General features: G+C 44.6%; 1 protein-coding gene across 1 annotated transcript in view; it reads left to right on the top strand.

Moving 5' to 3' along the window:
- The window catches only part of LOC138297110 (cystatin-like), a 37,841-nt gene extending 26,376 nt beyond the window's left edge, over positions 1-11,465 (top strand). Inside the window, exons 3-4 of the mRNA XM_069236609.1 lie at positions 5,353-5,466; positions 10,440-11,465. Of these exons, the coding sequence (XP_069092710.1) occupies positions 5,353-5,466; positions 10,440-10,520 (195 nt within the window). The 3' untranslated portion in view covers positions 10,521-11,465. The remainder of the gene's footprint in view (positions 1-5,352; positions 5,467-10,439) is intronic.
- Positions 11,466-26,003: the final 14,538 nt, after the last annotated feature.

The following is a 26,003-nucleotide window of genomic DNA, read 5'->3' as shown; positions in this document are numbered from 1 at the left end:
CTGCATGTGCTGCCACTGCCCTCCATTTAGCTTGATGTTCCAGACCACTCCTGCCCTCTGTTGCCCAATTCTATATGCCATCACTGTCCTCCTTCTTGGCCTCTGTGTTTACCTTACTGCTCCTACCCTCCTCCCCCCCTGCCCTCCAATGTCTGTGTGCATGCTCCTGCTTCCTCCTTTTTGCCCACCATGGACTTGCCACTGCCCATCCTATCTACTCTGAGTGTTCTGCTGATCTGTCACTGCCTCTGTGGCCTACTGAGCATAGTCAAATGACTGCTGCCTGTCCCTGCCACATTTACCCTGCCTGAGTTCTATGCTCCTATCCCCTCCCTCCTGTCTCATGGTCCATTTTGCTGCCACTGCCCCCTGCCCTCCATTCTCTATTGCGCTGCAACCGCTCCTCCTGCCTGCCCTGTATGGTCTGTTGTGAAGCCCCTTCACTGCCTTCTTTTGTCTGTGTTGAACCCCTACTCCTCCCATCTGTCCTCCATGGTCCTTTGCGCATAACTCTGCCCCTCCCTCTTGCCCACCTTGGCCGTTGTGCTGCCACTAACCCACTTGCCTGCTATGCATGGTCTTCTGTGCTGACACAGCCCCTCTCACCTGCCCTGTGTGATCAGCTTGCTGCTCCTGACCCTCTCCCTGTTGTCTTCCATGGTGTCTTGTGCTTCCAGTGTCCATCCTGCCTTCCCTCCATGGCCAGTTTGCTGCCCTTGCCCTCTGTATTTCCATATGCTGTCCTCCATCCCTTTCCTCCTGGTTTGTGTGGTCCGTTGTTGTGCCCCTACCCCTCCCTCCTGACTTTCATAGTCCGTTATGCTACAACTATCCCTCCTGTCTGTCCGGCCTGGTCCGCTTGCTGCCTTTGTCTCTTTACCCTCCGCTGTCTGTCGTCCATGTGCTGCATGGCCCTGTCCCCTTCCTATTACTTTCCATGGTCTGTTGTGCTGCACTGCCATCCCGCTTCCCCTGTGTGGTGTATTGTGCTGCTGCAACCCCCAACGCCTGTCAGGTCAGTTAGGTGTACCTGCCCATCTCCCTCCTGCGCCCTGATATCAGAGTCCATCCCTCTACCCCTTTCCTCATGCCCTGCGTGATCCAATGAACTTGCTAAGAGGGAGATTTTGAAAAAAGAAACCTGGGGGATTGATTTTCCTCATTGACGTACATGGAAAAAGAGGAGATTTTGGACAGGAAACAGATAAAATAAAGCTGTGTTATGCTTGAAAACATTGTGAGTCTCCTGCCTGAATCACATCTATTGGCATGTATTCTTGTACTGCCACTGCCTTTTTCATATGCCCTCAATGGTCTGTTATACTGCCACATCCTCTTTCCTGTCCTGCATTGTTGGTTTGTTGTCTCTACCCCCTTTCCCCTGCCCTCCATGGTCCATTGTGCTGCAACTGCACCACCCGCCTGTCCAGTGTGCTCAACTTGTCCCCTCTGCACCCTCATCCTTGCCCTCATTTATCCGAGTCCTTACCCCTGACTTCTGCCTCCTCATAGTATTCTAATGAACAACTAGATTGCTGACATTCTATATTTATTACAAAAGTGTGGCACACCAGATGTCATCTTGATGTATTTAAAACTGTAATACCTAAAACATTTCCTTTAGAAATTATGGTTAATGCTCTAAAAACTAAAATGAGTACGTATTTTCTGAGTTCTCAGCGCCAAAGCACTTTTAAAAGGTTTGGTATTTTACTTTTTCTTTTTTCGGTTTATCCCTTGATTTTATGTTACACTTAGGGGAGGGGATGTGAGGTTCCGGCCAGAGCTGTAGACTTTGCAACTAGGGACCCTGATTTGAGTTTTGGCGTCATTTCGACATTCTGTGTTTCTGGACAAATCACTTAATCCCTCCCCCCATGCCTAAAACCAAAATGAATGTGTCCTTGTGTAATGTAACTGATGCTCATGTAAAGCACTCCAATACCACCAGGTCAAGTTTGCACTATATAAGATTACAAAAAACAAAGGGGGTCATTCCGACCCTGGTGGTCATGGACCGCCAGGGCCGGGGATGGAGGAAGCACCGCCAACAGGCTGGTGGTGCTTCTGGGGCAATTCTGACCGCGGCGGTAAAGCCGCGGTCAGAAAAGGGAAACCAGCGTTTTCCCGCCGGTTTTCCCCTGCCCCAGGGAATCCTCCATGGCGGCGCTGCATGCAGCGCCGCCATGGGGATTCCGACCCCCTTCCCGCCAGCCTGTTCCTGGCGGTTTACACCGCCAGGAAGAGGCTGGCGGGAACGGGTGTCATGGGGCCCCTGGGGGCCCCTGCAGTGCCCATGCCATTGGCATGGGCACTGCAGGGGCCCCCTAACAGGGCCCCATTAGGATTTTCAGTGTCTGCAAAGCAGACACTGAAAATCGCGACGGGTGCCACTGCACCCGTCGCACCATCCCAACTCCGCCGGCTCCATTCAGAGCCGGCTTCATTGTTGAGGGGGGTTTCCCGCTGTACCGGCGGGCGGCCTTCTGGCGGTCGCCCGCCGGCCCAGCGGGAAAGACAGAATGACCGCTGCGGTCTTTTGACCGCAGTGCGGTCATTCGGCGGTTCCCTCCGGGCGGGCGGCTCCCACCGCCCGCCGGGGTCAAAATGACCCCCAAAGTGTTTTCTCACTTCTGTCATTGGGCTGTACTGATATTTATGCTACTTTTGGCCTCTTGTTTTCTCCTGTGGCCATCTTCGATGACTTATTTGTTATGATGCTGATTGATTTCCTTATTTACTGCAGTTTCCTCAGTAGAAACTGATTTCAATTTTCCACTTTTATTCCATCAAGATGGCTTTCCGATGTGCCACACTTTCTGAATAAGTTCAGAATGTTTGCGCTCTAGTTGCTATTAGAGCATTGTAGTAAAGCTGCTAATTACCACAGAGTTAACTGGCAGTCTGCTGCTGATGTTAAAAGTCCATCTTTCAGTCTGCATGTCTGCATGTCGGAATGTTTTAATGAAATAGGGGAGAAAGATATTTGAGAACTGTCTTAAAATGTGTCCTAATTGTTCTAACTATAGTTTCTATGACAAAATAAACCCCCTCATTCTGTTCCTTTTTAAATGAAATGTTTCAAGTTTTACCAGTTTGATTCAATCAAGATGGCTTCAGGTCTGCTACACATTTGTCATAAGTAAATATGTTAGTGCTCCAGTTGTTCTTTAGAACACTCTGGGAAGTTGTTGGAAGTACATGTTTTACTGGAAATGTGAGACTTCATTCTGATATGGTTGAGAAAGATAGTGTAAATTTACAGAAAATATGCTCTTGTTTTAGGTTCTGGAGCACATTTCATGACCTCTATGGGGAAAACCGTTTTTCTCTCAAACATGATTTATGAAATCCCACCAGAAGGCTTTTGCACAGGGTAAAATCACCTTAGAACAGACCACAATTTCTAAAAGTAGTATGGTACCATCAACAAATGATTTATACTGTAACTAAAATCACCACCCTTTATACATTCTCCTGTTTTTGACTATAAAAACCTCACATTCAGTACCATGCATTTCAGTAGGGACCATGCCATTTGGGACCACCATATATGCCCTTTGGGGTCACTTAAATATTTTTTCATTTGTGGGACACAGGGATCCAGTCCCTGAGTCTTTGTAAAAAAATATTGTTCAGGTTGCCCAAGTATGGGGCCTAGAGATGACGTAAACAGAGCATGTCATGGTGAATGTTTTGAAGGTTGTTCCATTGTCCTAGCACCACCCCAGTCTTGAGTTATGCCTTGCAAAGCATCATGGAGCGAGTTACTTGCTCCGAATATTGTATTATGTGATTATAATGCCTAGATAATAATGCTAGAGGACACCACAATAAAAATAGCATTTGTAAGAAACATGGCCATGCAATCATACAGTTAGCTCCTGGAGGGCATAGCCACATAAAAAGAAAATGGCTGAAAGTAATGCAGTGTATCCATATATTAAGGCCTTGGAGGGCGTAGTGCATTACACATTGTTTCAGGCCTAACAGGCCTACTTCAGTGCTATTACAAACTGGGCCCTTAAAACACAAACTGCTCCCAGTTGGAAGACAAAAGTTCCAGCCATGATAGAGCTTAAAATGACACTGTATTGGGAGGGGTTATTATTTTGGGGTCCCCACTAACTTAGTGTGAGGTCCCAGAGATGATGTAGACAGGGCAAGTTGTTGTGACTGTTATGGTGGTGGTACCATTGTCCTAGGACCACTACAGGCTGAGTTATGAGCAAAAGTGTTTTGTAAAAGTAATGCCTTGCAAAGCATTATGGGGTGAGTTTCCAGAGTGTAGTGAAAATTGTAGTATTGGCTATCCTGCTTTGTCGGGAGATCCACTTTTAGGATTTCTGTGTTTTTTACATAAAGCGTTTATCAATTACATGTGTTTTTGTGAAAGCTATGGAACGTGAAGGGGCGATCCAAAAGAAATTAGTCTGATTAGGTAACAATGTGGCCAGCACATCAATACCTCCCATGGAGTTTGCGCTGTTTTGCGCTGAGTGCCATGGCCTCCATGGAGCTTGAAGGGAAGAGACAAAAGAAAAAATAGTTCTCAAACACTGAAGTATATCTGCAGTTGTGCAATAATCCATGTAACAGGGGTCAGTTTGCAAAGCGGTAACAAACCTGCCCACTCCTTATCCTGTTTTCTTTCTCGGTTTTTGCTTCGTTGTCTCATTTTCTTTGTCTCCTTATATTATCTGGATAAGCTCACATTTGTTATTGTAGAGGGTGCTACTCTTATTGCATTAGTACATGGTGTGATACCACATTTCTCAGAATCCACATAACACCTGCAATAACTAGCTCGTTTCGATAGATACATCTATTGACGTGTATTTCAAGGAAGTAAAAGGTTGATTGTTCTCTTGTCTCGCCAGTAAAAACTCCTTAGAATTTAAAAATATACTTTACATTGATGGAAAGATATAATTGAAGTGCCATGTCTGTATTCAACATGTGCAAGCCATTGCCAATTTAGGTCAGATATTCTTTCTCCTGTCAGATATTCTTTCTCCTGGAGGTCCTTATACACCTTGAAATCAGGAAACGCAACTTTGCTTTACCTTCTTCAAAAACCTCAACGTGTGCAAAGCACTCGAACCAATCTCACTTCTGTGTATCGTCTGATATACGACTCATGCTGCTACTCCTTCGATTGTGTCGACTAGTATGTCGAAGATTGTGTGTAACGTGTTTTGATGTGAGTAGCAATGCTGCCCACATGGAATTTGTCCTTCCGGCAGGGTGAACATTTCTAACCACCTCGCAGAGGAGAGTAGACGATATGTATAAAGTCAATGGCACAACAAAAGTCATTGTAATTGAAGTTTTTTGTTTCCTTTTTTCAAGGTGGTGAATGGGCTCAAATACATTATCACAGTTAATATGGCACGGACAACCTGCACCAACTCGTATGTTGTGGTTGAAAACTGTGAGCTTCACAAGGAACCTGAGTTGCTGAAGGTACTGTGCATGCTTTTGTTTTGATACCTTGGTAATGCATTGAAGAAACCCGCTGTTCTCAGATAAGAATTACCTTCTGATGAAGCTGTAGCCTATTTTTGGAAAACACAAATATTATACTCTGCCATCTTGCCTGTTGTCATTTTCAACTTGCATTAGACCTTTATGATCAGTAAAATGATTAATATTTAGAATCATGCAGTCTCTGGTTACGCCTATTAAATAGACAAATGCAGCAACAAGAGAAGTTGATCCATTATAAATTAATCAAACCATCAGTGCTAAACATTTTAGGGATTGCAAAAAACAGCCCCTTGATGCTATTATTTTGTACATGTATTGGATTCATAGATATGCGGTCTGAAGTTTCATTTGTCATCAGACTTCAGCTATTTGTAGACCGTTACAAAAAATAAATGGAATAAAGTTGTCAAGCTTCTGCTCTATATCTTCATATGCACTTTAATACATTAGGCTTATATTAAAGGGTAGGGTTAAATAGCACATATTGGAAGGTACGGGAACGATTCTGTGTATTATTTATTAATGTTTATGCTATCGATGATGTCATGTGACCTTGATAATGTACGTGCGAAAAGCATTTGCATGTGAGCGGTTGCCATTGGCTCATTTTAATGTACTTTTAAAGACTTTGGTTTTTCCTTTGGAGCAATATAAAAGGCATATGAAAGAAATGGAATAACATTTTTTGATACCTTGGTCACTGAGGTGCATAGCAAAATGTAAGCAGTGACAATGAGTTTTTAAACTCTTTGTAGCTTTATTTGTCTTGGTGCCTTAAGTCAGGCCACCTGACATTTACATCCTCCACACTAGCGCTGTATTGAAGAGAACGTTACATCTTCACACTAAGGGCAGAAACCCCTCTGGTACTTGCAGCAGATGAATTCGGTTTTCATGCCTCCACTTGGGGTGCAAGGAAAGCGTTTTTCTTGCAGCTCGAGATACATTTTCTTTTAACTTCACCGACGCGCAGCAATGCCATGGGAGCTGAGCTGACATAATTGAAATTGAAAGCAGCAGGAGCTTAATGCCTCCGGCTGTTTTCAGTTTGGTCGGCACTCAGTGTTACAGCCATGGACATCAGTTCACCGAAGTGCCATGGGTAGCGGAAGTGACATCACATGCCCTTTGGCCTCCACTTTCTCTCTCTCTCTCTCTCTCTCTCTCTCTCTCTCTCTCTCACACATATGTATATATACTTCTACATACACATACATTCACACTTAGTCTCTCATATAAACACACTCTCACCCGCAAGCACCCACACAACATACATTTAGAAGTATTCTTTATTTACCTCAGTTGCTATTAAATGGCATATTCCAGGTAATTTGACTCAATTTTTATTACACTAATAGTGAAAAATATTTTATTATTCACTATTAGTGTAATACTTTTACAGAAAACAAATAAAGTGGAGTCCCAACCAGCTTCTATAAGGACGAGCTGTCCCTCTGTTCCTGGCACCGAATTTGCCACCTCTGAGGCCAGAGGTCACTAAGACAGTGCCAGGGGTAGCAAAGGGCAAGATAGGTGTCGAAGCTCCCTGAGCACCTATCTGGCCAAGAGAGGTAATGTTGGAAAGGGGAGACTCTCCCCTTTCCAGTCGTGTCGCTCTCTAGAGTATGCAGAATTTAGCCCGTGTTAGATGTGCATTTCTTCATTGCCTGCACTGCAGCACTTACGCATTTCGCCACCCACAGTTGCAGTGCTGTTTGAGGTAAGGGGCATTAGGGGAATGGGGGGCACCATCCCATAAAAACAACAAGCATTTGCAATGCAACGGGTCTCTTATTTCTCAGAGTTTGAGCTATTAGCCGTTGTAAACTCCCAACCGGACTTTTCTTGCCTTGTTAAATGGAGAAAAAAACAAGCACGATCGCGTTGCTGAACAAGCGAGATCGCGCTGCAAAAAAAGAGAAAAAGTACTCCACAAACTGGACGGAAAACAGCAAGCCTCGTATGTTTTCAGTACTTCGTTGCTGCGCTCGAGGAGGGCTAGCCACCGGAAAAGGCATGACATATGCATGCCTTCCACTAGTGAAAGCAAGCAGATTTTAAAAGGCAAGCCCATGAACCAATGTAAGACACTGACGTGACATGGGCGGGGCTCCGAGCCCTTTTTTAACTACTACAGTTTCTCTCAAGCGATATGCATGCCCCAGCACATGTGACGCAGGCTCGACCCTAAAAAAGAAAAGGCAATTACTGTGGGGCTAACACCGGTGTCAACAGTTTGTCATGTTTGTCCTGCTGCAAAATGTCCACACATTTCTAGAGGATCACTGTTCAAGGATTTGCAAGAAAAGGAGGCTCTGAACAGGAAGCCACCAAGGATGGCTTCAAGGGGGAGGGCAGCACAACCCAGCAGGGCCAATAGCAAGAGCATCCCTCTTTTCAGAAAGGGCAACATGGATAGCCATTTTGTATAAAAGTATGGACTGGGTGCTGCTTCTACCTGGCATTGGCCATCTTCCCATCCCCGGAAGGCAACCCAAATTTCTGCCCCTAGGGGCTGTTTGGAGCAATGTATTTACATTCTGTCATCCTTGGTGACCAAGTACACAAAACACTAGGTATTCTAAAGAATAAAAAATAGAATGAGGTGAGGATCAGTCCATCCTGCCATTGGGCCTCAACCCCTACCTTCACCTGCAGGTTTCAACATCCACAGTTAATGGGCAGTGCAGTTTTAGTGAGGTGGTTAAACGTATTTGCTTGTGCTTTTCCTGCACTAACTCTCATAAAATGTGTAGTCAGGAAAATGAGGCAAACATCCATCACTCGCCTCTTCAGGGTGCCAAAGTGTGCAAAGCAGCCATGGTATTTAATGCTGCTGGAGATGTCTGTTCTCCCACATGATAAACTTCACATCGGATCAGACCTCCTCTTGTAGCATCAGAGTAAGCTCAGACACCTCGACCTCAGGGAGAGGATTCCAGCAATTTGGCAACCGACATTTTAAAGTATCTGAGAAGTTTAGGCAAATCCTGCGAGAGGCACATAAGACAACCTTACATATGTGCTATGCATCAAAATGGAAGGGATTTGTCCATCGTAAATAAATGCAACCTCTTAAAGCATCAGTTCAGAATATATTTTGTTAAATAGCTTTATTTCATACCCATTTTTTATTTATTAGATTTTATCTTATAAATGTATGCATGGTCAGTGCACAATCCAACATCTTTATAAGCTGCAGCTCAGTGATGGCCCTGGGTATTCTGTATTTTTGGACAACAAACAGACACTGACTATCCCTGTGACCAGACAAGTCTGTCAGATGATCCGTTGTATTACTTTTGTAGATCAGCCACAGGGACAAAATAATAACAGAAGAAATCATCACCGATTTCTTTTTTTGCCTACATTAGTACCAACTGCCTCAACTGTTTAAAAACAAAAAAAAATAAGTTTAGTGCTGGGATGGAGGAGGAATAGCAGTACAATTGGGGAGGGCCACAAAATACAGGTTGTATGTAAACTGTGTGTACAGTGTTTTTACACCCTTGAGGGTTTCATGGTACTTTAAATACAGAACAGGACAGGCAGTCCTGTTATTAAACCTAAACATAAATTGCCATTACTTTAAGGTTGTCCCAACCTTTAAGATGGCTAAGCTCGTCACTTAGAGATAGTGATATGTGAATCCAGAGGTTTTACCGCCAGGATGCAGGCAGCTATGCCACTTGCTCCGGACTAGCATAACGGAGTCTTAAGTAGGGAGACATGTGGTACATATCAACTGGTGAGTAGGACGGCATTTGAGAAAATAACTCCACTTCATGAATCTTGCCAAAGACCACTTGTGGTCCCTGTAATAGCAGAAAGGGGGGCTGCGCCTCCTCCATGTTGGTTGCCTTATTAATGAACAGTGAACTCATGCCTTTTAGGGTTTCAACTACCCACTTACATTTCAGCACACTGCTTGAGACTTGGCTTTACACTTGTTTGTTGTTCTGCTTTTTACTGTCCCTATTGTAAGGATCCTTACTGATATTTAGCTCCTTGAACCCCTCCTCTTCAAGGAAACACTACTTCCATCATCATTGCTAAGTCCTTGTTGCATTGACAGGCCAGAAGAATATTAAAAGTGATTTAAAGCGTGATTCTTTATAGGGAGGCAATCAATTTTACATAAGACATGCTTAAAGTTGCTTCTTGATAGGATCCTTCAGTAGTTTTGTGGCCCTATTGAGGCACGAAGCATCTCGTTTGAGTGACAACATGGACAGGCAGACAGTGCATTTGATATGATGACCTCCCAAATCTGAAGGAAGGAGCACTTGGTAACTGCTGAGATCTAAGAGTGAGTGGAACGGGCGCCATCCACAAGGATGACAAAGTTCTTGACTTGAGAAGAGGTGGATCATTACTCTAGTGGTTTAGGACCTATACATGTGTGTATATATAGGTGTTCACTACTCCAAAGTAGTCAGCAATATCTCTGACTTGCCAGGATTATGTTTAAGAAATTAGTGATCATCAAATCACAATGGGTCATCCGACCAACTTCAGAATTTGTAATATTCATGAGGTAATTTGAAACCTGACATGGCTCCTCACAATTGCTTACTCCTACACCCATCCACTTCTGGTCCTGGTGTAATACACTCATTCGATCAGATGTTGCAATACTGAGTTATACATACTGGGAGGGACTTTCATCCCGCTCTCTTCATCCACTGGTCTCTTTTGTCTTTCAGAGTTATCTTCTGTGGATTACAGAGTACTACCTCAATGACCATGCCAAGCCTGTTGACTTTTTGAATGTTTAATTTCCAATTGGGCTATGAGCTGTTAACGAATGCACTACAAATGTGAATATAATTTGGCATAGTTAAACTTGTTTAATATTTTAATGTATACACCTAGTTGTAGTGTTCCTTTTCTAGTAAACAGAATATAAAACTACATATTCTAACCATGTTTCATGTTTTCTTCACCAGACCGTAAAGTGTAATTTTGAAATTTACACTGTCCCTTGGAAAAGCATGACTAAACTGCTGAAACGCCAGTGTGAAGAGTAGATGCCTTCTTTCCAGAGCCACACTGCAATAAATACGCTTCATCAACGATAATTAAAAAAAGAGCAATACTTTTTCCTGACTTATTTTTAGTTTTTACAAAATTACTCATTTCTCTGCAAATAACTCCTTAATGAGACTCTTGTTTTAAGCATAATAAAAATGGTTAACAAAATGGCTTTGTTTGTGCAAGCTGTGTGTAATGCACCTTTTGAAATACCCTTAAAGACTCACTAACTAGTATCTGTTTTTACGTAATTGTCATTTCCAGCTGCTTGTGGTCAATGTAATGCTTAATGCTTTTTTTTTTTTTTTTACATACTACATAATATTTGTATTTTTTAGCACTTGATTGTTATAGGCAGCCAGCGTACTACATGCAGTGCTTAATTTCTAAGAGAAAGATTGCTGCTGTCCCGATGCTCTGCTCAGAAGCCCACGGCAGGTGCAAATACACATTGACACCCTGCATACCAAGGCTAGAATCCACCTGATGCCTCTGTATTCCCTACCAGACACTCATGCCCTTTTATTTAACTCTTGCAGGTAGGGGGCGTAACAAAACCAGATGTCCATCTCACCCGCAAAATAAAATGAGGGGCCTCTCTCATAAGATCCAGGCAGACCACTTACCACTTTGTCACACTGCCAGAAAATTCTGTATATTTTGAAAACTCCAGCAGGTAATAAAATGTCTTTATAATTCATGCTTATTTTATGGAAAAGCACAGACATTCTTCTAAGTTCCAACATGAAGGTGAGAAAAATATAACCTATTTAACTTGTATTCTTCTTGTCAAGAGCAGATGGGTTAACTAAGGCAGCAATCAGACCAATTCCATGGAGTGGTTCTATTATCTCAGGAACTAATTATCACTGAAAAATAACTAAAGCAATTTATGGTCTGAACTAGAATTGGGATTGATGGGAAATAAGTAGAATGCATGAATACTACATCAAATCTATATCAGTCATGTTGCTTTGGTACAGTGGAACTGAAAGCAATCAAAAATGTTGGTGCCCCACCAGCATAACATATAAGTAATGCGTAGGTGCTACTGGACTACCTAATTTGCCAAAAGGACAACTGGTTACAACAATCTGACTTTGAAGTGTTCTTGGACTGCTGTGTAGGTTGTTCCTTGGTGCTGATTTCAATATTTTATCTGTTTAAGACATATTTAAATTAAAATGCAGTCAATAGTGTTAGATTCACAATAGCTAATCTGCTTTCGAGCCACCTGATCTAAAATCTACTTCAGCCTCAGATGTAGGTGTATTTAACTAGTTTTAGGCTCACTCAAATTCAAAGGAATTCTCACATTAGTGTAAATAGGACTAGTGACATAACATGTTTTACATTATCTAATCTCCTTACAACTCTCCAGATGTGACTGTAGCTGAGGTCATGTGTATTTATATTAATACAATTGATGCACACATGAATTGGTGTGTGTTCTTAAACTGGCCTTGTTTGTATAAACAGTGCAACTGATCTACATCGATCTGATCATCATCTACCTTACACCTGGGTGAACACATCTAGATCCACTTGAAATTAATATATTCCTGTTGTGCCTATGTCTGTGTGAACATCAGTACTATCATAAATGTACTCTGCTGTACTAAAACTGCAGATTCACCTGAATTGAACTATTCCCTTACACTACCTATGTTTGGGTCACAGTAGCCACCTGAGTGCAGGGTAATCTACATTGTTCCATGATGTACAAGACTACAGCTCACCGTAGCGTGCTATACTGGCCATTAAAGGCCCGCTCTTGCGTTCAAGGCCTTAGCCAAAGCCTTTAACAAAGGAGCGGGGCTTTAATGGCCTGGATAGCCCAGTTACGGCGGGCTATGAAGCTATTGGACCATTCTGTCCCATCAGGGCAGAATGCTCTAATTAGAAAAACAATGGCCTCAAGGAACCCGAGGGGGTTGAATTCCCCTAGGACTCATAGAGGCCTTTGTTCACAGCTACAGATGTGAAAGACCAACATTAGAATATTGGAGCTTTGGGATTTTACTAGCCATTAGAAGCCCGGAGCTACTCAATTGTCTTCAATGGAGCATTCTACATTCCAATGTTCTAATATAGCCTTAGAGCCCGCCGTAGCGGGCTCTACCAGCTATTAAAGGCCCGCTCCCCGCGTTAAATGCCCGAGCCGAAGGAGAGGGCATTTAACAAGGGAGAGGGACTTTAATAGCCGGTAGTGCCCGTTACAGCGGTTTCTAAGGCTATTAGAACATTCTGCCACTCAGGGCAGAATGTTCTATTAAAAAAAAATAATAATTCACAGAGCCCGAGGGGATTTCGGGCTCCGTGAGGCTTTGTTCACAGCTGTTGCTGTGAACAAAGCGAACATTGGAATGTTGGCACTGCGGGCTTTTACCGGCCAGTAAAAGCCCGCAGCACTCCATTGTTTTCAATGGAGCTACCAACATTCCAATGTTCTAATATCCTTTAAAGCTTTCAGGCCTTGGGTAGTGGCACTAAATCCCTATTTTTTTTTAAATGCTAATTTGCTACCCAAGGCTAATCCTAACAATGAATACCATGGCTGGATGTGTAATATCCATTACTGCGTTTTGTGACACTTTTCTCAGCTTTAAGATCTAGATGCAGCTAATGATTGTGTTGCAACACAGACAGAGGATTCTCTGCCATACATGCCGGACACCTAAACACTGCTCTTTTAGGCGACAATGCACTTACATACTGTTATGCATCTCTTAACACGTGAGTATCTTGTGCCTCACTCCTGTTCGGTATAAGTCAATAAGGGCACTCAATGAAGGACCACACGCCAATTATGAATACAATTTAGCTTTACTAGAATTTCAGGTAAATGTATGCATTTAGCACGTCAACAATAGTAGAATAAGAATAGCAATGAAAAGCATCTATTTATATATGAGTACACTACAAAGAGCATCTGTGTGTGTGTGTGTGTGTATGTGTATATATGTGTATATATATATGTATATATACACACACACACACACACACACACACACACACACACACACACACACGGAGTTCATTGACCGATATAAGCTTTGATTAACTGTAAACCAAAATGCATCACACTACGATGTTCAGGAAGCAAAATATAAATGAGTTGAATACTTCAGATAAGCTTTGATTTACTGCACACCAAAATGCATGTTTCAATTATTGCAGCAAGCTCACACTACGATGTTCAGAAAGCAAAATATAAACGAGCTGAATACTTCAGATTATAAACACAGTGCAAGCATAATAATCAATCATAATAAAAGAGCAGAGTAACAAAGGCCTTTCATCCCTGTGTGGAACTTAACTTAGTTCACGAAATGCTGGGAAGCCCTCTACCGCCCGCTTGGACCTCTCCCGCTCTCAAGCATCACGATCTCTAAACAGCAAACAGGGAGACAGCACTTTGTCTGAAGATGGCAGCTTTCACAGCCCCATCCGCGAGCTTCAAATCCCTCACCCTCACTTCAGTGCCTAAATAACTCGAAGGTTGGATTCTATCTCTTTCTGGCATTTTCTAACTATGCTATCAGCACTTGTCTCTTGGCTGCTCAGCCCTTCCCCAGCCTTTGTTTTCATTCCATCTTCTCCCTGCACTCTCGTTCTCAAGGTTGAGATGGAGTTTCCTACACAAACAAGCTTGAAAATAACATCATGAACTTTTCCACGTTGTTCGGGGGTTTCAGCAGGCATCACGCTCATCTACACTGCTCAAGCTAATTAACCCTTTGCGTCACAATGTCTTCTGCACCTTTCTCTATACTGATCAGCAAGTTTGAATGAAATTTGATGTGCCTGTCAGGGCAAAGGCTTAATTGGAAAACACTGTACTAAAGGTTTGCTAGAGAGACTGATTGTGTGATTATTCAAAATTTTCCACTGGCACCTGCAGACCGGTCATAGTGGAACAATGCAGGCGGGTTTTTTGTTGCAGTTTTATATAGCGTGAACATGATGCAAAGGTACTGGCGCACTTTACATGAGCTCCAGTTACCTTACGCAAGATCACATGCTGTATACATTGATTTGTCCAGAATCACACAATGCTAAACCGGCGCAAAGGAGGTCCCATTATACAATTCCTACGTAGGACGCTCTGACTCTTAACTCCATATCTTCTCCCCAGGGAGAAGCAAGCCTGCGCTTTAATCACTGGTAGTTGATAGAAGGATGAACTATATCGAGGGAAGTTGGTGTAGAAAAAGACAAAGTTCTAGGGGCAGTCCATCAATTGGGCGGACAGTTTCTACTCCTGAAGGCGAAGGTCAGATGTTGTGAAAGGAGCTAGAAGGACCAGCCAGAGGTGAAGGAGCAGACCATGACCTAATGGGAGGGGTACTGGAATGAAAATGTATTTTTGGTGGCATGCTGCATTTTGGAAAACATGAAGGTATTCAGTTTACATTCATTGTCTTCGATTTTAAGTGCCTTTGAGCTCTGCAGTGGAGACAACTTTATCACTGATAGCAGGAAATCTGCAGTGTTGACCTTTATGTTCAAAGCAAAAACTCCCTCCAGTGGTCTAGAAATAGAGCATTTAAGTGAAGTGCTCTGCAAGATGGGTGTCTCATGGAGCTGTGCAATTTGCACGTGGAGGGAATGCAGATTTGAATCCGCATATTTTTGTCTCTGCTTTATATTCTGCAGTGTTAGTTTAAATGGCAGACATCCGGTGCTTTAAACGCAGAGAATCAAACCATTGATATTTAACCAAATAGCCAGGCACCATATGTGCACAATTCCATAAAGATCAAGTTGATAAAACGTTCAAATGCAAATCACATAAAGTAAGACAGACTGACTCTAACCACAATTCCTTGTAAAACACTAGCACTTTGCTCATTAGGTGTAAACATGAAATGTATTTAGTGTAGTCTGAGAGGTTGTTAAACTGTTCTCTTGTGTGATGATGCCAGACAGTTACTAGGAGGCATGCTGTATCAATAGCATGGACTAGCGACATCTGAATCCACCAAAATGTGGTCAAAATATAAAAGTGGTATTTCTTTCTTTAATCATGATATGCAAAATGGCTGTGACTTGGTTATTAAGTTGAAGCGGTTCCAAGTGTCCTGTTTAAAGAATTAAAAAAGCACCTTTTTAGGGTCAAGCACGCAAGTGCTCTGGCCCCTATTGTAATCTCTCTGTGGGCTTTTAACCATGCCCATGTCACGGCCATCAGTTTTATTGGTTAGTGGGCTTGTCTCTTACAATTCGCTTGATTTCATTAGTGAAAGGCATGCATATGTCATGCCTGTTCCAGTGTTTAGCCCTCCTCAACAGCACCGGTGAACTACTGAAAAGATACAATGCTTCATGTTTTCTGCATGGCTTCTGGACTACTTTTTCTTTTTCTTTCCTGCACAGCACCATCTCGCTGGGCAGTTGTCGAGCGGTTTGCATGACATCGGCCCGGTTACATAGATAATTGCATAACTGCTGATCTGTTTGACTGCGAGCGTTCTTCTGTTTTCTTTTGTGTGCTCCTTCACACTGATGGCATGGTGCTTTAAATCCAGTCTAAGCCATTGCACTCTTAATCACTCCACTTTGACACTCCACTCTATGCTATTCTGCAACACTGCACTCTATGCCACTGCACTGTACACCAATACATTCTAGTCTGAGTCATTCTATGCCACTACTCAGTGCCACTGCACTTTATGCCACTACATTCTATGCTGCTGCACTCTACACTACTTTGCACCATTCTACTCTACATCACTGCGCTCTATGCCACTCTACTTGAAACCACGGTACTCTCTGCCAATGCACTCTACACTATTCGAAACCCCTGCACTCTATGTTAACTACTCTAAACCACTACACTCTACTGTACAACACTCTATGCCACTGCACGCTATGCCACTCTACGCCATTGCATTGCCACTGCACTCTGTGTCACTCCATTCTTCTCTGCACCACTGTGCTCTGTGCCTTTGCTCTCTGCACTACTCCACTCTGAACCACTCTACTCAACACCACTGCACTCTACACCTATGCACTCTGCTCTGTACCACTCCATTCTTTGTCAGTGCACACTATGGCAATCCACTCTACGCCACTCTAACCATTTCTACACCAGTGCATACAATGCCTCTCCACTCTACTGGTTACCAATCCACTCTGTGTCACTCAACTCTGAAACAACCTGCTCTGCTCTATGCCACTGCTCTGAAATCTGTGCTGCACCACTCCACTCTGACCCACTACTCTGCAAGACTGCACTTTCTACTACTGAACTCTATGCCACTCAACTCTGCCACTGCACCACTCTACTGTACTCTACACCAGTGTGCTATATGCCTCTCCACTCTACACCACTCTGCTCTGCATTACTCCACTCACTAACACCACTCTACACCTCTGCACTCTATCCTGCACCACTCCACGCCATTAAACTCTACTCTGAAAAATATATAATCTGGGCTACTGCACTCTTTGCCACTCTACTCCATGTTGCACTACCACACAGTGTGCCACTCCACTCTACCCTTCTGCACTCTACTCTGTTCCCCTGCACTCTGCTCTGTCACTGCACTCTACGCCAATGGGCTCAACACCACTTTACACAAAACCAATGCACTCTGTGCCACTGGGCTGTACACCAATCCATTCTATATTTTATGCCACTTCACAATAGCCCACTCTACTTCCTTCCATTACACTACACGATACTTCACTCTGACGCTCTACTCTATTAAACTCTACTCCAATCTGACACTGTACTTCACTCCGCCACTGTATTCCTCTGTGCTGTTCCACAACACTACTCCACTCTATGCAACTGTACAACATTACTCCACTCTACAGTGCTTTACACAACAGTATACTATGCCATTACACCACTCTGCCATTCAACTCTTCTCCACCTATGCCATTCCGCTCTACACCACTGCTCTTCATGATACTCTACTCCCTTCCACCCTGATACTCTACTCCCTCCACAACACTGCTCCACTCCACTGAACTCCACGCCATTCAGCACCACTACATAACACTCTCCTTCACACCACTAACTTTTAGCCACACTGGTGCACAACTTGGCTAAAGCATTGACAAAGCCACTAGCTCTTGCATAGGCAAGACCTGTTGGCTTTGCCAATGCTATTCTGACACCTGCTCTGGTCACACTGCAGTATGGCCCAAATTCAAAACAAGAAGAGCCAAATGCCAATGAGAAGACCTCTGGCCCATTATTATTAACGTGGTGGCAGTCTTCAAAATTCTAAAGAGGATATTTATTTCTCTAAATGTGATGGATTGTTTCAGTTTATGTACTAAGCTGAAGCGATTTGTTGGTTCATGTTTAAAGAAAGGAATACCCTTTTTTAATTCTGATGCTCACTCCAGTCATGGCCCAGAACATAGAAAGAGCAGTTAGAAGAGCTGAGCTGAGGGCTCCTGCACATACAGAAAAGACAGAGTGGAGACTAAATAAGAAAAAAAATGGAGCCTACTCATACTTAACAGTTTTTGCGTTTAAGTTGTGACCTGCGCTGTATGAATGGCTCTACGTGAAGTTATATTGCAAATGACCGTCACCTGGTCTGTCCCACCCCACACCACCCTGAAGCCAAAAGACACATGGGCCAGGTGCTGAGGGCAGGCCCAGGGATGCTGCGCTGCCCATTTATACATGAACAGTGGGCAGAACTATATCTTCGAGCTCTGCAGTAAAGACACAAGTGCCACTGAAAACAGAAAATCTGGAATATTGACCTTTATGTTCAAAACTAAGAGTTCCTTCAAAGGTTTAGAAATAGGAAAAGTGGAGTGCTTTGCAACTGCCATGTAGAACACCTAGAGGGGCGGCTGAGATAGAGAAACTGCTTTTGGCTATGCTTGTGCTATCTTAATTATATAAGTATATGTGTGTGTGTGTATATGCGTGTATACACACACACACACACATACACACATACACACACACACACACACACACACACATACACACACACACACACACACACACACACACATACACACATACACACATACACACATACACACATACATACACCTACACCTCCTGAGAGTCACTCTTGGGTAGTTATAGTTGGGACCTAATTTCCATAGGAAAATAATTTTTTGACTTTGCTATAATCTTTGACCCTTTCTAGTGAATGTTAATTACATTTCCCCCAAAAAAAGAGGTCCTCTAGTGACCTGTTGTGCATGGAACGATTTGGGGTGATCTGTAAAGCGGGGGCGGAGGGGGGGGCAAAAAGAGTGTGTTTCCCATACAGATTTTAGACACTGCTAGAGCCCGAACCGCTGGACGTTATTACATCAGATTTGGCAGAAAGGCAGCTCTTGGTCCAGAAAGCGCCCTTTCTTTTGTTATTTGGTGTAGATCCGTTCAGTAGTTTTTGAGATATTTAAAGAAGACCAAATTTGGATATCTGGGCAGAGTCTAAGCACAGATCTCGTGGTGATATATGTTTGGCTGTCAGCACTTCAACCAGGAGGTGCTGGCAGCCATCTTGGAACCAGTATACATGATTGCACCCATTGAAATGCATTGTACTGAATGCCAGAGTTTGAGGGTCACAAAAAGGAGAACATATAAAGGATGATAAGAGGTTTTAGTTACAATATAAAACATTTGTTGATGATACCATAATAATTTTAGAAACTGCAGTGTGCTCTAAGGTGATTTTTACCCTGTGAAAAAGCCTTCTGCTGGAATTTCATTAATCATTTTAGCAAGAAAACTGTTTTCTTATGGTTTTTGCCCATAGAGGTGATGGAAGATGCCCAAGAAGCCAGAATGAGAGCATATTTTCTATAACTTCATCCTGTCTTTCTTGGCCATTTGAGAATGAAGTCTGACATCTTCAGTAAAACATGTACTTTTAACAGGAGCAGCCTGTAAGTTGATTCCCTTGTGTTCTACTGCTGCCTCCCAGTGTTCTAGAGAACAACTAACTTGCTAACAGTCTTACTATGACAAACGTGTGGCACACCTGAAGCCATCTTGATTGACTCAAACTGCTAAAATGTTAAACATTTAATTTAGAAAGAACCGCACAAGGCGGTTCATTTTGTCATAGAAATTATTGTTAGTGCTGTAGATAGAACAATTAGGACATGTTTTAAGTGAGCACTCCAGTATCTTTCTCTTCTGTTTCATTAAAACATTCTGACATATGGACTGAAACATGAACTTTCAACACCAGCAGCAGACTACCAGTTAACTCCATTGTGATCATCAGCTCACAGCTTTCTAATGAGCAAGTAGAGTGCTAACATTCTGAATTTATGCCAAAAATGTGTCACATCTGAACGCCATTTTGATGGAATTGAAGTGGAAAACTGAAACCCTTTTCTCCTGAGGATTCTGCAGTAAATAAGGAAAGTATGGAGCTTTATAACAAATAGGTTTCCCAAGATAGCCCCCAGAGAAAACAAAAAGTCCAGCTGTAGCATACATCACCCAAATGTAGCCCAAGTATAGCCCAATGACAGAACTGTGGAAGACAATTAATTGTTTTGTTGTGTTTTTTGCAGTGTTATATAGCGCATACGTGACCCGAAGCTACTGGAGTGCTGTACATGATTATCAGTTACATTACACAAGGACACATTCATTTTGATTTTAGGTATAGGGAGACTAGGTGAAGTGCTCAGAATCACAGGATGTTCAGCTGATGCGAAACTGGATCTTGGTTCTCCTGTTGCAAAGCGTGCAGTTCTGGCGCTAACACCACGCCCTCTCTCCTAAGTGTAACAAATAATAAGGGGTCAACTAGATAAAAAAACATTAAGATGGCTAATGATTTAAAAGTGCTTTGTCGTTATTTGAGAACTCAGAAGATATGCCCTCTTGTTAGTTTTTTAGAGCACTAACCATCATTTCTATGGCAATAAGACCCTCCCATTTTTACAATTTCTAACGGAAATGCTTTAGGTATTTGTTTTGATTACATCAAGTTGACACCAGGTCGCCGAGGGGGCATACGGCTCCCCGGGTAATTACAGTGGGCTCCCTTCTGTCATCATGTTGAACAAAAGTCATGGTAGTCATTAGTGCATGCAATGTAGCAATGATGCAAGTGAACATGTGTGATTGCCAGGGTTATTCCCACCAGGTGGGGGAGTTATGTGGTAGTAAACTAGTCCCACAGCAACTCCTGATGTGCATTATGCTAGTCCTTGTCGCTGAGGTGGGTTTCTTCTTGGCTCCACAGCAATAGCCGGGATGATGCTTTTCTGGCGGTGATGTTTGGCAAATTTGAGAGTGGCCTTGGCATCCTTAAAAGTAGTGAGGTTTTCTTCATGGTAGATATGCAGCTTAACAGGAGAGAAGAGTGCATATTAGATTTTGGCTTTCTGAAGGAGTCTCTAGGCTGGTAGAAACTCTCGACGAGTGGCCTGTACTGATAGGGTAAAGTTTGGTAAAATGAAAGTGTGTAACCCTGGTAGTAGACAGTACAGCGCTCTTGGGCCTGGCACAGGGTGACATTGCTGTCTCTGTAGTTGAGGAGTCTTGCAACTATGGGTTGAACAGGGGTTCCTGGGGGGGAGGGGACGCACCCAGAGACAGCAATGAACAAGCACCATGATGAGGACCAGGGATTGGGCCTTCCCAAATAACTTGTGGAGCATGGACTCTACAAAGTCCTCCACAGTAGACTCTGGGACTCCTGTGATCCAGAGGTTATGTCACAAATGCACTTCCAAACCTTTGATAAGGTCTAGTATCATTTCCATGCACAGGAGGGGTTCCCTGGAATCAGCCTGAGTGTTGTCTGCATCCGATACCTAGTTTTCCAGGTGGTCTAATCTGTCCTTATGCATACCAACTCCTTCATGTGGTAGAGGTGGCTTGTTAAAAGGTCCAGCTTCGTGTTGATTGGTCTGAAGCTGGTTTTTACTTCCACAAGCAGTTCCTTTAGACTGCTGACATGCTGGGCATCTCAGAAGGGGGAGTCAGAGGATTTCTCAGGTGATGTCTCTTGGTCAGCATGGCAGGTGTGCCGTTTGCCTTTGGAAGAGAGCTTTGATTGGCACATGTCTTAATTCCCCATGTTGCGCATGCCTGAACAGCGTGGTCGGAACAACAACTGCGTTGTTACCACAAATGCCTTTACAACAATTTTTTGTTGTAAAAGTATGCCTAATAAAGGCATGTGTGGGAATGCCATGCGTGGTTCTAACATGCCACCCCCCATCTGCCCTAAGGCCGGGAAATACCCTAGCCCAAATACTAAAACTACCCCGAACCCCAACACCCCCACCCATCCTGAGCCCCAAAAACATTCCCCGACCCCCCCCACCCACCCTAAACACAACTGACACCCCACTCCACCCCCAAAAAACCAAACTACCCGATCCCCACGGCACATCTAAAAAACAAATTACCACCTCCCCTTGCCCTTAAAAAAACTACAGCTGCCCTTAAAATCAAAACAAACCGACCCCACACCCCTAACAACAAAATTACTTGACCCCCCCCTCCCCTAAAGACAAAACTATCCCGATTCCCCCACCCCTAAAAACAAAACTACCCCGGCCCACCCCAAAAAACAAAACTATCCTACTTCCCCACCTCACCCCTAAAAGCAGAACTACCCCGATTCCCTCTGCCCCTAAAACAAAACCACCCGACACACACCACCTCTGCCCCTAAAAACACAACTACCCCACCCCTAAAATAAAACGACCCCGACCTCTCCACCTCCAAAAATAAAACAACCCCTACCTCTACACCCAAAAAACCAAACTAAACCATCCCCCCACCCCTGCCCCTAAAACCCAAACTACCCTGACCCCCCACCCCACATCTAAAAAACAAACTACCCTAACTCCCCCACATCTGCCCCTAAAAACAAAACTACCCTGCCCCACCCCAAAAAACAAAGCTATCTTGCCCCTGCATTGCCCTTAAAACAGAACTACCCCGATCCCCCGCCCCTGCTCCTAAAAACCAAACTACCCTGACCCCACCACACATCTAAGAAAAACAACTACCCTGACCCCCGCCCCTAAAAACAAAACTACGCTGCCCCACCCCAAAAAACAAAGCTATCCTTCCCCCACATCACCCCTAAAAACAGAGCTACGCCGATTCCCCACCCCTAAAAACAAAACTACCCTGCCCCACCCACAAAAACCAAACTACCCCGATCCCCCACCCCTGCTCCTAAAAACCAAACTACCCCAATCCCCCACTCCACCCCTAAAAACAAAACTCCCCTACCCCTGCTCGTAAAAACCAAACTACCCGACCCATCCACCCCACATCTAAAAACCAAACTACCCCACCCTGCCCCTAAAAAACTACCCTGACCCCCACCTTCACCCCTAAAAACAAAACTACCCCGATCCCCGCCCCTAAAAACGAAACCACCATGACCCCATCACCTCTTCCCCTAAAAACACAACTACCCCACCCCACCCACAAAAACAAAACTATCCCTCCCACCAACACCCCTCTAAAAACAGAACTACCCCGATCCCCCGCCCCTAAAAATAAAACCACCTGACCCCACCACTTCTGCCCCTAAAAAACACAACCACCCTGCCCCACCCACAAAAACAAACCTACCCCTCCCCATCCACCCCCAAAAACAAAACTACCCTAATCCCCCACACCTAAAAACATAACTACCCCGATCCCCCACCCCTGCCCCGAAAACAAAACTACCCCGCCCCACCCCAAAAAACAGAACCACCCGACCTCTCCACCCCTAAAAACAAAACTACCCCTTCCCCACCAACCCCCAAAAAACAGAATTACCCCCGCCCCTAAAAACAAATCCACCTGACCCCACCACCTCCTCCCTAAAAAAACACGACCATCCCGCGCCACCCACAAAAACAAAGCTACCCTTCCCCCATCCACTCCAAAAACAAGAGTACCCCACACCTAAAAACAGAACTACCCTGATCCCCCACCCCTAAAAACCAAGCTACCCCACCCATAAAAATGAAACTACCCTGACCTCTGCACCCCAATAAGCAAACTACCCCGATCCCCCCCATCCCCACCCCTGCTCCTGAAAACAAAACTACCCGATCCCCGCCCCTAAAATCAAAACTACCCCACCCCACCCCAAAAAACAGAACTACCCCGACCTCTCCACCCCCTAAAAACCAAACTACCCCGATTCCCCCAAACCCCAAAACAAATTACCCTGACCCCCACCCCTAAAAACAAAACTTCCCCGATCCATGCCCCTAAAAACACAACTACCCCACCCTACCCACAAAAACAAAACTACCCATCCTCCACCCCCAAAAACAAAACTACCTTGATTCCCCCACCCCACCCCTAAAAACAGACCTAACCTGATCCCCTGCCCCTAAAAACCAAACTACCCCACCCCCAAAAATAAAACTACCCTGACCCCTCCACCCCCAAAAAGCAAACTACCCTATCCCCCACCCCTAAAATCAAAACTACCCCAACCCCCTACGTCCGCCCCTAAAAACAAAACTACCCCGATTCCTGCCTGTAAAAACAAAACTATCCCACCCCACCCCAAAAAACAAAACTACCCCACCCCCAACTCTGCCCCTAAAAACCAGAACTACCCCGATCCCCACTCCTGCTCCTAAAAACCAAACTACCCCAATCCCCCCCACCCTTGCCCCTAAAAACAAAACTACCCTGACCCCTCCGCCCCTAGAAACAAAGCAACCTGACCCCACTACCCTGTCCCTAAAAACCAAACAACCCCAATCCCCTCCACCCCGCCCCTAAACTGCCCTAACACCCAAAAACGAAACTACCCTGACCCCCACCCCTATAAACTAAACTACCCCGACCCCCTCCCCTAAAAATGAAAAATAACCACCGCCCCTAAAACCAAAACTACCTGACCCCCGCCCCACCCCCAAAAAACAAAACTACTCTGATCCCCTCCGCCCCAATCCCTTAATCCATCCCACCACTAAAAACTATCGCCCAACCCTGCCCCAACCCCACTTCCCTGACCGCGTCCTCTCCCGATCCACTCTGCTTTTTTCTCTGTCTTAACCATGCATATACGTTGTTCAGCACATGCTTGGTTAAGGCAGAGAAAAAGGCAGCTGTCATTTCGTCAAGCGTGGTTACGCTTGTGTTGTTCGTGGCATTGATCTTCAGGAGTCGTTGTTGAGGACATTTCCCGGGCTATGATCTGTGGTGCAGGAGGGCAGCTGTTAGTCAAGGTCCATGTGAAATTCTATGGGACCCCCCGCAGAGGTGCAAGTACCTGATTGAACAGGTGAGCTTGCCAGTTTGGTGGATGTAGTGAGTGTCTATTAGCACCCCGGCCCTACCACTCCCCAGTTTGGTCTCCCTCTTTGGGGGGCACAAATAGGCCCAGGGTCTAAAAGTTAGAGTTGGACGGGGACTGTCCTGTTCATTTGGCTGCTGCTGCATAGTGATATTGCTGCCCCTGCCGGATCATGAGCAGTTGTTGGAAGGGGCCCGTAGGTGGAGTGGGGTCCCAGCCATGAAGCAGTGTAAGGGCATGCAAGGTTGTGGATGTCTTTGTCCTGGCGGTTTTTTATTTTACCGGAAGATATTGCAGGGCTAGCTTCGCAATGCTGAGGTGCAAGTGGTACACGGCAGGGCCCCGCCGGTCTCAGGAGGAATGACAAAAAAGAACTGCCTGCTTACCGTTTGTAAGAGTGTTATGCTCCTTCAGCTCCTCATCATGTTTACAGGCCCACTCCAGGCATCTCCCGACTTCGCCCGGAAGAGGGATTTTAAGGCTGAGACGGGGAGTCCATAGCAAACTCAGATGTTGCAAGGCACAACTTGATGCGGTAAGCAGGTTGTGCATTGTAGTCGGCAGCCCCAGCAGCTAAGCACCAAGCGCTGAGGTTTCGCTACCTGACGGTGACAGATTCTGCAAGCCGCAGCTTCTAGATCTGAGGGGCAGTGGTGCCGAGTCGAGGGCTGGCTTGTGGCTGAGGGTGAAAGACTTTCCTCAGTCCTGGCTCTTCTCTCTCCCGCTCTGGCTGGGGGCCCGGGCTGCAGTGCAGCCACATGCTCCGTAGGCTGTGTCAAGGCCCAAAATGGACCATGACTCTGTCCGCCTTGGTGCAGTTCCCTAGGCAGCTCTGACGTCTATTAAGCACATGGGTGGCCTCACCGCCTCCATCTAGGGGCTGCCATAGTGGTGGACATCGTAGGGGAGCCTGCTGTGTCCAGATAATTAGCTAATTGGCTGGCACAGCCCTCTATCAAGCAGCCATCTTGCTGCCTGTCTAGGCTCTGCCCCACATCTATTCCAAAATTAATACCCTAGTAGGACAGCCTTTATCTGCATCAAACGTCTCACAGTCACCAAACCTACACTTAGAAATGAAGTGGGTTCTAGTTGAAAAGTGGGTACTGCAAACACTGTTTAATGAGAGAGTTTACTCTGTACCACACTGCTTGAAACACTCATGAGAAATAAACTACAGAGTTTTAAAAGTATCTTCTCAAAACAGTGTATACTGTATGGAAAACATGTCCAAAGAGA

This window comes from Pleurodeles waltl, chromosome 5 (genome assembly GCF_031143425.1).
Source record: "Pleurodeles waltl isolate 20211129_DDA chromosome 5, aPleWal1.hap1.20221129, whole genome shotgun sequence".
NCBI lineage: Eukaryota > Metazoa > Chordata > Amphibia > Caudata > Salamandridae > Pleurodeles > Pleurodeles waltl.
Note: the sequence above shows the minus strand (reverse complement) of the source record. Positions and strands in the feature narration are given on the sequence as shown.